The 14,297-nt window shown below is 40.7% G+C and overlaps 2 protein-coding genes across 9 annotated transcripts in view; both read left to right on the top strand.

Annotated features, from left to right (window-relative positions):
* The window catches only part of ARHGEF3 (Rho guanine nucleotide exchange factor 3), a 281,832-nt gene that overhangs the window by 99,819 nt on the left and 167,716 nt on the right, over nt 1-14,297 (top strand). For all 6 annotated transcript variants that reach the window (XM_061618281.1, XM_061618283.1, XM_061618280.1 and 3 more), the window contains one exon: nt 12,088-12,150. In XM_061618281.1, the coding sequence (XP_061474265.1) occupies nt 12,088-12,150 (63 nt within the window). The remainder of the gene's footprint in view (nt 1-12,087; nt 12,151-14,297) is intronic.
* Nucleotides 1-14,297, top strand: part of LOC133380625 (serine/threonine-protein kinase pim-1-like) — a 148,936-nt gene that overhangs the window by 99,830 nt on the left and 34,809 nt on the right. For all 3 annotated transcript variants that reach the window (XM_061618289.1, XM_061618290.1, XM_061618288.1), the window contains exon 2: nt 12,088-12,150. The gene's annotated coding sequence lies outside the window, so the exon portion shown is untranslated. The remainder of the gene's footprint in view (nt 1-12,087; nt 12,151-14,297) is intronic.

Raw genomic sequence — 14,297 nt, 5'->3', positions numbered from 1 at the left:
CGGGTTTAAAATGAGAGCTGGAGTAATGTCTGCAACAAGACTTGATGTTGGCTCTAGCAAGGAGTCTCCCTTTCCTTCCAGCCTTTTGTACTCTGCATGCTGGCCCAGGTGCTTCCAATTAGCCTGTGTTCTTGCGAGCTCTCCTGCTCCTTAACCGCACTGATTGCCTTCGTTGCTGCAACACCTGTTGGTGTCTTCTCTCTGCTGGAGAAGGGGCAGCCTCCTGGTCGCTTCCTGATTCTGGCAGGCAGGCTCCCTCTGGAGCTTGTCTCTGGTCTGGTGAAGGGTCCTGGGCTGTCTCCCTGCTTGTCCCTTTCTTGGGTCTGCAATCTTGCATTCCTCTTCCTCCTTGGACGAGTCCTCGGAGGGGGGCATGACAATCTGGAAAGGGAACAGGTTGATCTGCCGATCAGTTGCGAAATCTGTTTGAAGATGAATTTTTTAAAAAAACATTCAAGCTGTTCCCACCAGTTTTTACAGTAAAATGGGGTGGGGTTTGATTAGCATCGTGTGCCCCCTTTTACAGAAGAAAGAGGTGGACACGCACTGGATTTGGCAGAACAGTGACTGTGTTTCTACCCTTATACTGAGTCAGAACATTAGTCTGTATTGTTCAGTACTGACTACTAACTCAACCGCTGAACACGGTTTCAGACAGGGCACATTTGCAGCCTTACTTGTAGATACTGAGGATTGGGCCTGGGACCTTTTGCATGCAGATGGTCACCCACTGAGCTATAGCCCTTCATGTAGTACAGCACCAGGAAATAAACAGAGCCCTGTGGCATCCTACTGAAATATATGCAACAGGCAAGAGCAGTAGTCTTCCAGTACCACTTCTGGAAATGACTTCAGAAAGGAAGAAATGCTGGTGCACAGTGCATCTGTTTCAGAGAGTTGGTCAAGCATAATGTGGTCAATGATACTGAAATCAGCTGAGATGTCTAAGCAGGGTTGCACTTCCTCTGTCCTACTCCCAACAAAGGTCATCAAATGGAGTGATGCACCAAATCCAAGTCGAAAGCCACACTGAAATTGCTCCAGATAATCAGTGTAATTCAAGAATTCCTGGAGTTATACAAATACCATGTATTCAAGTGTCATGTCCTAAAGGGAAGATTTGTGAGTGGCTAAATAGTTGGCATGATTTTTGGGTCTAGGGAAGGTTTCTTTAGAAATGGTCTCATACTTCCCTCTATTAACGCAGTTCTCTAGTGGAGCCAATTTTGCAGCATCAGGGCTATTGGGGTAGGGAGAGAGAGCAGAAATCCTGTCCTCAGTAAGATGCAGGATGATTGGAAAGCTCAAACTGCTGACTTGGGGCTGATGGCCAGTCAGCAGCCCCACAATTACAGATGTGCCAGGTTCCACCACCACCACCACCTCCTGCTTGATATTTGTAACTGTGGGCTTTCCCCTCTGTCTAAATGACCTCTACAGTTAATGTTGTCTGCTATATTCCCTTGCAAGAATAATGGGCACATTGGTGTGGCTTGTAGTGAGCAGATATATTTCATTAGAGCAGTGTGTGGCCACACCAAGAAAACCATGTTATCAGTGTTGCAAGGTCTCACCTCCTACAGAGTGATTTTAACATGAGAAAGCCAATCCTGATATGGCTTGCCGGGGGGGGGGGTTGCATGAAACTGTGCAAATATAGTGAAGTGTATTGGAGTTTATGTGAAGGAAGCATATGTGGAAGTGTACAATGCATGAGACACAGGGCAATGTGATTATAAATGTGAAAAGAGTAAAGAACAGGAGCTAGTGAATAGCTGCCACCCAACATCAAATATAGCAGGATGGGAGGCATACCCTGATCCCCACTCTGTGATGTCATTGCAGGTTTCCAATAGTTTTGCATATGCTCCTCCTTGTTTTGTTTTTTAAATATCCATACTCAGCTTTTCTAGAATGCCTCCTGTGCTTTTCCTTTTTGCAGTTTTACATGTGAATTGATATCTTTTAATCCTGAAAAGGACAGGCAACAGTTAAAATTTAGTTTTCTGGTGCAATGGGGAATGCTATGGAGATGTGCATAGGCATATCTTTTTGATCAGAAAATATTTAAGATGGCAGGTGTGACAGCTTGACGAGTTGTATACAACCATGCATATGCATGTACTCTGCCCTGTGAAAGACAGAAAGATCAAAGAAGCTCTGCTTATCAGTGAGGATTTCAGGAGACAACCCCCTCCTGTTTAGCGTCTAGAAAGTCTGCAGGGCTAAATGTTTCTGATGTGGAATGTTGTTTCTGGTATTGGAGGTCCAGGATATGCTGGAGATACCCTGTGTTAGCCATCTTTGTGCACAGCACACTTACAGTCTGAGCTGAATGCTCTGAGTGGCAGCGTTGTAGTTATCCAAACTTATTGATGATATTAAGAAACAGCTGGAGATTGACAGGGCAGGTTTAGGACTTGTCCATTAGTTGAAATGAGTTAAACTCACATGGTAGCAGGACACATGCTATATATGAGATTTTGTGCTAAGGCAGTACTCAAAAATACTAAAGTCTTGGCTGGACCATTAGCTGACATACTGAATAGGTCTGTTATTTGATTTAAAGAAATCTTAGTTGATTAGTTAAATACGTGTTAAACTGTGCATAAATTTTCATGTAAATATAAATAGCTCTGCAGAAAAAAATATTTGTTGCAGCAATCCTACCTAGGCATATAATTTTAACATGCAGTTTCAACATGTAATTTTATTATATGTAATGGTTTTAAGATTGCTGGTTTTATTTATATTTAAATTTCATTTTAATATTTGTTTTTATTGGTGTGTGAATATTTTAGATTGTCCTTTGTAAGCCACTTAGAGGTTTTTAAACTAAGTGGTATATAAATTTGTTAAATAAAAATATTTTTAAAAGATGCATGCACACACACATGCACATAATAGCAGGCATCATAGAAGAGGCATTCCTGTTGTTAGAGAGAGCGGAGAATGCCTCTTGTAAAATGGCACCAGCCAACTGTTTTAATTGTATTAAAATTATTTAAAAATTACAGCAAATGTCCTGTTTGATTAATTGTTGGTACCTTTTTAATTGATTAAAATATTTTAAATTGAAGTTGCAATTAAGAAGGTACATACTCCCATCTTAATACCTTTCAACGGCATTGGGAGTCTTCTTCTACATCCTATGGACCCAGCAGAACTCTTGAAGTGCGAGGGATATTCCCACTGAATTTAACAAGGCCACAAACAGAACAGTTGTTACATTGTAAACTACCACACTGATTTTTTGTCGTATTGCTGTTTGACAACCCTTCCCATCAGAGCCATGTTGCTATGTGTCCTCAATCATGTTACATGCATGAAAATGCATGAACTCGACCAACATGTGTAATGAGATCTCTAGCTCGCAATCATGGTGCATCTAAGAGAGGCTACACCAGTCTATGGGGGGAATTTGTACTCAGGTAACAGATCAAAGCTCATTACAAAAAAAAGAATACTGATGACGAGTATGAAGATTGTTACAGAATGAAGAAGAATTGGTCGAGCAAGCAGCAACAAATTTGGACTGGTAGCTTGGTTACACAACTGGGGCAGTCTGAGGTAGAAAGAGCAAGATATGGGAAAGGGAATGGCAAAAGGCACCAAAGAAACAATTGGAGTCTAATTGGTAGGAGGACGGGAGATGAAAGCAGTGTGGCTAAACTTAGAAATGAGTGGGGAAAAAAGAGCAGGGATGAAAAAGGAGTGAGAAAAAACCAATATTGCCTTTCCTAGAATTGATTAAAAACCATGGGGACCAAATCCAGAGGATGACATTCAGAGTGTCTGGGGTTAGAGGAGATGAGATCTGGGGCTACCCAAGTCCATCAGGTCCCTGAGGCCTTATATTGCAAGACTTGGGGCTTATCTACATGGTTTACTGTGTATTTGGTGCTACTCACATCGCCTTTAAATTTGCATGGTTCACATGATGTTACCAGCAAATGGAAGCCATCATGCAGTTCCCCCCCTGCAAATCCATACTAACCCAATCCACTGATAATACGAAAAGGGAAGGAAAAAACGCCTTCACTCCCTATCTCTAGTGCTTGCAGATGCTTTGCTCCAATGGGTTTTAGGTGGGTGTGTCAATTGTTCCCCTCTCCACACCCACTCCCTCTTCCTCCCTTCATTCATTTTATTTCCTGTAGGCTGACAAGCAATTTTTGGTTGTTCTCCATTTTGCTGGACTTTTTAACGTTGCTGCCTTTATTTTCTTTTTCCCCTAACTTGTGCACAAAAGCATAATACCAGTCAAACAAAGATTTGTATTTCAGTTATATCCTACCAGGAAAAACACAGATATTCGCACTTCCAGGTTTTTTTAAAGGAACCTACTGCAGCTGGTAGAAAACACTGAGTGTGCTCAGTCACCTAGAAACCAAAGGGAGTGGATATTATAATTAGAAGTGGGACCACAAGGAAAAAGTGAGACTAATGCTCCCCAGAGGAATGCTTGCTTATGTGAATGGGAAAAACTAATCGGCAGCTAACATTGAGCAGGAACTGTGGACGGTGCAAATGAAAAACAAATGTAAAAGAAGAGTATTTCCTACGAAGAAATGCTCCCATGTAGATGAGCCCTTGCTTAAATAGACCTTAGGAAGGGGGAACTACATAGCAAAGCATTGTCTAAGATCTCTGACTGAATTCAATTTGAAAACAACAAAGCAGAGAAGAGAGAGGATATTGGGAGCAGTTGGGATAATTGGGGGTGGAATGCAAAACCTAACTGACTGGAGCCCAGGGTTATCTCAAAACGTTTAGCCATGAAAAAATATTTATCCATTGCAGCTATGAATAATCATCAAGCAAAACTGGTCTGGGTTGTTTTGAGTTCTTGCTTAACCTTTGCTATCTTTATCCAGTAGTTGAATTGCCCTGTAACTGCTGCCGTCTACTACCTGAAAACAAAACTGCTTGTGTGTGTTTGCTCGGCTTTATTTGAGCTGCTAGTTTTAAGACAAAGGTGTTCTATTCTATGAATTGGTCCATCTAGCTCAGTACCCTCTATTTATAATACAAAATTTACTTCTTAATAAATCAATAAAATATTTTTATTATTATTTATAAATCCTCCCCAGAACTGCCGGATCTCTTACTGTTGAAATCCTTCCTCAAAGCACACATGAAGCCTTCCACATAACTTCCTAGTCTCCATACCATTCTGTAACTAAGGCTATGTACACACTCAGTGACTGGTGCCCACTACACCTGGTGGGGCTGTTAGGAGATCATGGGGCATGACCAAATTGTTCTGGTTTTCCTTCCTGCAAAGATACAGCAGACACTTAAGCATTGCTGTTTTAAAAATAGTTAGCAGCTAACTAAATTGGAAAATGTTTTACTTTGGTTCAGAAGAGTTCTCTGCTATCATAGTGGTGTCTCTGCTGTGAAAAATATTGGCCTCCAACCATTTAGTTCTCTTCCTAGCCTCCTCCTTTGCAACGAAGCAGTGGACACTTAAACATTGCCGTTTTATTAATATTTAGCACCTTAAGTGTCTTATCTTGGTTCAGAAGGGTCCCTGCTGTCTCAATTTCTAGTGTGAATTCATGCTACAATAACCATACATTACTCAGAGGTAGACCCCCACCTACCATGGAGATTTCTTCCGGTAAGTATGTACAGGATTATAGCCTGAATTGGATAGTCTTAAATGTGTCTCAAAGGACTTTGAATAAGGGACCCCATACATTTCCAGATCTACTGGAAAATATTATTTCCTCACTCCACCAGCTTATTGATTTATACATCTTTTTCCAGAATGTGTAATAAAATGCATGGAAATTAAGTAGATTAGGATCTGGGAGACCAGGGTTAAACTCTCCACTCAGCTATGCAACTCACTGTGTGCCCTAAGGCCAGTCACTGTCTCTCAGGCTAACTTACTTCACAGGGTTGTTGTGAGGAGAATATGGAGAAAGGGAGACCCAGGAATGCTGTTCTGAACTTCTTGGAAGAAAGGGGGAGTCGATATAAATGTAATACTGATAAATAAGGAATCATTAATTTTTAAAAAATGATTTCCAGCCTGCTTGTCCCTGTTTTTGAATTGGGGGAGAGGTGAGGGGTGCAGATTTGAAATCATGAAAAATGTACCCTAAAAAATAAGGTGTGGTGCAGTTTCCAAAGGAGGGCCTCTTCTTCTAGAAAGGGACACATGAAACAAGGTACTACAAAATAAGTGTTCAAGACTAACTATTATGCCATAAGCTTTCATGGACTACAAAAATATGATGAGAATGTGCAGTTTAACATTTAAAGTCACTTAATTCTGCCTTGGGCCATTTACCAACTCTCAGTCTTGTATTTTATACAGTACATAGGTTTACACTGCAAACTTTATTGATGCAGAGATCTGGGAAGAAAACCACAGTTTTTAGTTGGGCAAGTCACAAGCTTATAGTGTAATTCTAACCATGTCTACTCAGAATAGGGTTGCCAGGTTCCTGGCCTGAGACTGAACCTGTATCCTTAGGGAAAGAGAAAGTCACCCAAGTGCAGGTGTTCTTGCAACACTGTAATGAGAAAAACCACAAGGTTGATTTCTCCCTTCCCCCTGCACAACTTTTAAAGATACAGAAGACCTCTTGGTTGCCAGGCCCAGCCTCCAAGAGGTCTTCTGTATCTTTAAAAGTTGCGCAGGGGGAAGGGAGAATTCCACCTTGTGGTTTTTCCCATTACAGTGTTGACAGAACACCTGCACTTGGCTGACTTTTTCTTCTCCTAAAGATACAGGATCAGTCTCAGAAGTATATGCAATGGGGTTTACTCTCAGACAGAGGGGATTAGGATTGTAGCCTTATCAAGGGGAATAAAAACTGGACTGGAACAATGATCCACCACCTCTTCCCAACTTTCCAATGGCTCTTCTTGGCAAACAAAGTTACAGGAGAAGAAGGCACACCCCCCCCCAGCAATGCTGTTTTAATTACTGTACTGTTTCCAGTAACACTGCTTCATCTGCCATAGTGGTGACATTAATGATAGGCTAATTAAAAGACTGAGAAACTGATCATTGATGCTTGTTGCATTTTCTCCTCGCCACCTTCCCCTTTATGTGTGATGCATATGCTGGGAAAATTGGGTGTGCTTATGTTTTTGGAGAGGGTTTTCAGTTGCCACGTGTTTGAACAATTTTTGATTTACTTTTTGTTGTTGTTGTCCCTCTGATAGCATTTTCCCCACTTCTCAGCGCTAGTCTGTGTAGAATATAATTCCTATAAGGCAAGTGCATGAATAATTCAAGCAATTGTTTTCCAGAATTAAAGTTATTGAAATGTATTTTAATGCTTTTGTTTTAAAATGGCTTCATAGACCTTAAACCACATTAGGTCAGTGGTGAAAAAAACCTCCAAAAACAATTGGAATAATGCCACTAACTATTCTGCAGAATAATCTCCAGTGGGCATGAGGAGTGTCTCAGTTTGCACAAGATACAACAGTGGGAGGTGTAATATATTCTAGCAAATTTCTAGTTGCTCTATGTTTCTAATTGCCTTTGTCCACCCTTCCTCAAGTGAAGTGGTTAAGCATAGTAAGCTGAATACATGCGTATTGGACAGGCCACATTTGTTTTTTCCAATGGCTAGATTCATTGCTTAAGTAGCAACATGTTGTAATCGAGTCTAATTTTACATCAAAGCTCCAGTTTTAGATTCAACATTTAATGCACCCAAAATAGAAATAGAATATAACCTCCAGTTTGAAACACAATGCCATTATATGGCATTGACCAATAAAATGGCTTTGAAATTAATGAAAATAAATTTGACACAGATTTCTAGGATGAATGAGTGAAATATAATTTTCTAGGTTAGATTCTCTGTAGAAACACTAGTAACACAGGAAAGAAGCAAAGTAAGAAGAACACAACAAACATACAAAAATGTAATTCTCCATCTTTGGAGATGCAGTCCTGATTGCAGGTGTTGCCACCACTCACCATATGCTCAGACTCACGTTACCAAATTCTTCTAAGTAAGGACCAACCCAAATTGTGTTTGCATTTTCACAAATTGTAGGGCAGTACAATATCTCAGAGAGGAGGTCAGGTCTCCCGCTCCCCTGGTGCATTCACTATACCTGCCCAATTCCCCTGCTTCACTGGGTGTCACCACCTTACAGTGCAATCCTAATCATGTCTACTTAGAACGAAGTCCTATTGAATTCAGTAGGGCTTACTTCTATGTAAGTGGGGTTCAGATTGCAACTTTAGCAAGGGAGCAAAAGCCAGATTAGAGCAATGATCCACCACCTCCTACCAACTTTCTGACAGCATTCTAGTGGTCTTATAGAAAAGTGGGTGAGACATTAGACGAGTGAATAATTACTGCAATCTCCTGCTCCCAGCTTTCCAAAAGCCTTTAGGAGTAATCACACTTGCAGAAGAGGACAACTGCCAAGCAAATGGGAGGGTGAGCATGCAGGGGAATTGGAAAATAATTCACCTTCACCAGCACCCCCTTCCATCAAGTACAGAGACACAGTCCACCATTTTTCCTCCCAGTCATCCTGTAGCATCCCCTTGGCCTATTCACAAAAATAAATGCAAATATTTTAAGAGGTAAAAAGTAGATAAATGTTTCGTATTGAAAGAGTCTCACACTGTTCATTGTTGTTCTCTCTCTGTGTTGAAAAATACTAATTAGAACAAATATTCACTCACTCACACACCCCAATCCTGCAAACATAATAAGCTGTTGCAGCAAACACACACATACAGAGGCAGGCTAACATTTCTCTTCTCAAATGTTTCCCCATCCATTTCCCCAAACAAATAAAATAAAATGGCCTCATTTATTATAGAAAGACTAGACTGAGTCAGCATTTTAATTTCACAACTCTGAGCATGCTCAGAACCAATGTATGATTCTGATACAGGCTAAGGCTACCAAGTGGGGCTGTTCTTGAATCAGTCCAGACTCCTACTTGACTCTTCCCTAATTTGCTATAGTGGCTGTGTTAGATAGACCTCATACCCTCTGATGGAGTAGAAGCCATCCTAGGAGGGCTGACAAGCAACAGACCAAGGGGAGGGACCTCTTTGCAATAGCTATGCTTTTGGATTAGGCAGAGCTTTTTAACTATAACTCCCATCAGCCCAATCCAGTGGCCATTCTGGCTGGGGCTGATGGGAGTTGTAGTTTAAAAAAGTAACTTTTCCAAGCTCTGGCATCAGGATTGGCTGAATGATGCAGAGAGCCAATTAGTCAGAGAACAAGAAGCTGATTGGCCAGAGAACAGTAGACTAACACAAATGTTTGCAGAGCTTCTCTGAGTTCAAATAGAAGTATAAAATGTGTGTAGAACAAGAAAGAGTGTGTAGCTTTGAGATCTTTTTGGGTGTGTTGATTTGAAAAAAATGCTTGACATTCTCATTAGGAGGGCTGTGTCCCAGTAACCCCAGTGGAGCAGCCTCCACTATACACACTATGTGTTAATGTGCATTCAGTTCAGGATACAGGCATATTTTTGGGGTACTGTACACATGGGGCTTATCCAAACAGGAGCATTACTTTGTACTAAAGATGCTATTCTTATCTCTGTGTTCTAACTTCCACAGTAAGGGTCAATGCCAGCTGCAAACACAGTGTGTGCTATTCACACTGAGGGGAAGGATCAATCACACAGTTTTGAAATGACCACACCCTCTAATTTAACATTTCCACACCCTCTGGTTGCTTGGCAACTGAGCATGATCAGTTTGTTCTACCAGCTGCAGTAGGTTCCATTTTAAAAAACAACAAACTGGAAGTGTGATTATTTGTATTTTCACTGGTAGTATACAGCTGAAATACAAATCTTTGTTTGAGTAGTGTTATGCTTTTGTGCACAAGTTAGGGGGGGGAAATAAAGGCACTATTTGCAGCAACATAAAAAAGACCAGCAGAAGGGAGGAGAGCAGCTGGAAGTTGCTTGTCAGCCCACAGGAAACACAATGAAAGAAGGGAGGAGAAGAGAGTGGATGTGGAGAGGGGAACAATTGACACACCCAGAGCATCAGAGCAAGGCATCTGCAAGGTGTAGTGCAGCGCAGTGGGAAAAGTTTTTCCTCCCCATTTCATATTATCAGTGGATTAGGTTAGTATGGATTTACAGGGGAAAACTGCGTGATAGCTTCTGTTTGCCAGTAACATCATGTGAACCATGCAAATTAAAGGGAAATGTGAGTAGCACCATACGCATAGTAAACCACCATGTAGATGAGCCCACGATATCCCTGTCCCATACTACTTATTTAATTAAAGTGTTTTTTGCTGGAATGGCTGTAATCTGTTTTGTCCTGAGAATGTACTTCTCAAGCACTTGTTGCCTGAATGGTATGTATCCAGAGACTGCTTCTCAGGTGACCTCCTATTGAGCCATACCTTCTGACTTCTCAGGGCTGTTCCACTCTCCCTCATTTCCATGCCCATTCACCTAGGAGTTATCTTTTCTCTTCCTTCTTTGATAAAGCTGAGGGTTGCTTCTTTTGTAATGAAGGACAATGGTATGTCAGTAAACGGGAAGGAAAGAAGCATTTCATGGAAAACACAAGAAATCCACAATCTTCTTGATATTTGGGGAGAACAAAAGATTAAAGAATAGCTTAGAAGTAGCCACTGCAGTTATGGTACATTCAAGCGCATTGCTTGAGAGAGAAAAGCAGAGAACAAAATGTATATCAGTACACACAGTTTCCAGCCCCTGTCTTTCCATATCCAGTCTTTGGAAAGACCCATCAAATATTTTTTTAAAAGATTGGAACTGCACATGCGTAGCTGCAGCAGAGCATTACATCATTTCTGGCAGCACTTACTGTGTATGGAAACACTAACCAAGGGAAGTGGAATAGAGAAAACCAATGTGCTCTAGTTGGTAAACCAGGCCATCAGTGTGTACAGTCGGCATGGATAACAGTGGAAGCTTTAACAAACATGACAGGATGATGTATATAATTGTAAAGTACTATGTACAAAAGCACTCTAGGGAAAAATGACCCACATGCATTTCAAAGGTTATGCGTGTATACACCCTAAGCCTAACAATGTACGATTGAAACAATTGCATATTGCTTCCCTGTTTACTGCTGTTTTCTGTTTCACTTCCTCTCTTTTCCCCTGTGTCAATTTTTTAAACATTATGCACACACTAAAAGCACTTAAATAGTTTCCCCCAAAGTTCAGTGCAAAAAAACCCTAATCTTGTTTAATAATAAACCTGAAAAAAATCTTATTTATGTGGTGGTTTATGAAATAGTATGGCTTTCTTAGAAGGGCACCCACACTGCATGTTCACAGGCATTTTTCCTCAATGTTAGCCTTTCAGGTGCCCCCTGCAGAATCTCCACATTGTTCTTTAAACTCCCATAATTTAGGCTACAATCCTAACCCCACTAACATGGGAGTAAGCTCCATTGAATTCAATAGAAGTTATTTCTGAGTAGACATGGTTAGGATTGCATTGTTAGAAAAGCAATGTTTGTAATTTGGTGAGACAACATTAAAAAAAATGTTGCCAGTATCTATATGCATGTTGCTTTGCCTCATTTTTCCGTTTCAAGTGCTGTTGTCCACACACCCCAATTTGAGTCTGGAAATAGGGCCAAACTACACATCCTTACATACACAATGCTGTTGATACAATGAATAATGATTGCTGTTTGCATGGGGTGGGAGAGTTCCCATTGGAATGAATGGAAGCTTTTTTCTATTGTAAATAGCAGGTTTGGAGCCCCTGTTCCGGACTGGCCCCACAAGAGGAAATAAAGAGTTGAAGCCTTGCACCAGGGACTGGGCTCCCACACCTGCAATTTGCTTTTAAAAACCTATTCACACAATTGCTTATTTTGTGACTAGGATTTTGTCTGCTTTGGACCTTTATTTGGGGATTTGGTAGAGGTGTCTCCTGAAAGACTAACTGAGCAGACGTTTACAGAGGGTGAGCCTTTATAGAAACTAGCCATATTCTTTATTTGAAAAGTCTCTTATTTGTATCATAATTTTGTATGAGGTAAAGCAAACCGGTAAGAAATGTTTTGCTGATCTCTTGCTTAAGGTTTGAGCTCTTCTTCTTTTCTTTCTTTTTTAATAGAAGAAACGCAAGCAGAGCACCCAGAGTGAAGATGTAATCAGTGTCTGCAGCTTTGACTCAAGTGTGAGTAATTGTTATTTGAAATGTAATGTACCCAGTATGTGCTGCTAAAGGGGGAGTTTTGCTGACCATTTTGGTGTCAAACTGTTTATGCCTGTCTTAAAAATACCTTCTGTTGTGCATGTTGAAATATTGCTCACAAATTGACTGAAAAGGTTCTATTTTTGAAGCATGTTTTATTCAGGGAAATAATTTTTATGTCCAGGAAGATAGTGCAAGTGGAATAGAACATTGTTATATGAACTCCTGTTGATAGATTAATATTAGACCTACACTTCTACATGTAACTCTAAAACATTAAGCCATGCAGAAACATATTCATGTGCTGGATTTGATTGCTGAGACTTTTCTTGATAATGAGTTATACTGGTGTTTTAAAATGCTGCAGTTTGATACTAATTCCATGCTGAATACCTATCAAGAGTTGTATGACAATTCAAACTGGGCCTTTTAATAATAATAATGGTTCAGACGTAACACTTTACCATTTTTAGTGTATAACTTGGTGCCCTCCAGATATTTGTTACTTGTTTTTTAGATTTTTATCATTCTTTTCAGACAATTATTTTCTCCCACAGCAGTTCACATCAATTAGAGAGAGAAAGAGAGATTATCATCAGGTTTACAAAGACACACAAGGGAAGTGGAGGGGAAAAGAAGAAGGGAGCTAAGGCCAGAAGGAAGTGATAAGCTATAAGCAGCCGTTTATATTTGGTTTGGGCCAGGCTGATCATCCTTGCTAGTTTTTGAGTGTTCCTGCTTGAATAGCAATCAGTGGCTTTTCCCCCTTTAGTAGATGTATGGAGCCAGACTGGCCTTTCTACCTTGCTTCTGAAATCCCAGGGCAACTGGCTGTTGGAATACAGTGTTCTTGTTGGCAAGGATGTGGATGCTTCCTGTAGCTGCTGCTTGTCTGGCTGATGATGGAGCTAGACTGATGTCCTCCTGGTCATAGTGTTCTTCCTGGGAGTCAGTAAGAGAAGCCTTCCAGGGACCTTGGTCTCCTGGCTGGAGGCAGAGGCCAAAGTATGCTGCCTTCAGCTCTGACCAGCTACAGTACAACTTGCACCAGCCTCACACTGCATTGTCTGGTTGTTCCATCCAAACTCAGAAGAGGCTGACCTGGATGATGAAGAATCTGGAACAGACTTGTTTATTGTTTCTCCAAAGTGCAGAACTAGACCAATGAGTGAAAATGACAGGGAAGCAGATTTCAGCCGCACATTAGAAGAAATTTCCTGAACGTATGAGCTGTTTGATAGTGACAGATGGCCCTGGAGTGGGTGGCCTCTCCTTCACTGGAAGTATTGAAGCTGAGACTTGACAGCCACCTGTCATTAATGTTGTAGTTGCATTCTGCACTGAACAGGAGATAGACGAGATGACTTCCAAGATTCCTTACAACTCTATGATTGGGATCTTTGAACTTAATGCAATAAAGTGTGCTTCCAGAGCAGTCTTACTGCTCTTGTTGAAACTGTTTGAGACGTTGAAACTGTTTGTTGTCTCTTTAAGGGGAATGGTTTAGGTATAACAGAGAGAGGCCTAAAGGGATATCTTTTTATGTAACTCTTATTGAGTATTATGAGAAGTGAAATCAATGAAGTTTTCCCACCTTTTCTCTCTCTCTTCCTCACAGTTTGTAGAAGCAGAGCTTAGTTTTGTTGTAAGCCAAGTTTGTCAATTAATAAATACAATCAGTGTTAAAGAAGTCAAGTCTCCAAGAATCATTATTCCTGTTAAGAAGACCTTAGCTGTTGCAATATTTTTGGTGCCAAAACCTGGGAGGGAAAGATTTAAACAGAAGACAGACCACAGAGTAAGGTCAGAAAGAACAAGGGGACATGGCTGAGGCTTCAGAAAGCTAAAGGCACTACAGGGCTGTAACTAGATCATTGACAACAAAACTGTTACAAAGGATAGCATGTGAACTTTAGAAAACTGATATAGATATGGCTCTGCTTGAGGAAAGCTTAAATCAGCTTACAGAAATGGAAGAGATTCTGAATGAGCTTGACTAAGACATAGAAGCTGGGGTAACTGATCTACATGAATTAGAGAAAGAGGTAGAAATGGCACAGGGCTATAAAGACTGTATTATAGCTGGGAAAACTCATGCAGTGTGAGCAATTAATACTGAAGATGCAAGA

Source organism: Rhineura floridana, chromosome 3 (genome assembly GCF_030035675.1).
Source record: "Rhineura floridana isolate rRhiFlo1 chromosome 3, rRhiFlo1.hap2, whole genome shotgun sequence".
In the NCBI taxonomy this organism is placed as follows: Eukaryota; Metazoa; Chordata; class Lepidosauria; order Squamata; family Rhineuridae; genus Rhineura; species Rhineura floridana.
This window is presented reverse-complemented; position numbering and strand designations above follow the sequence as displayed.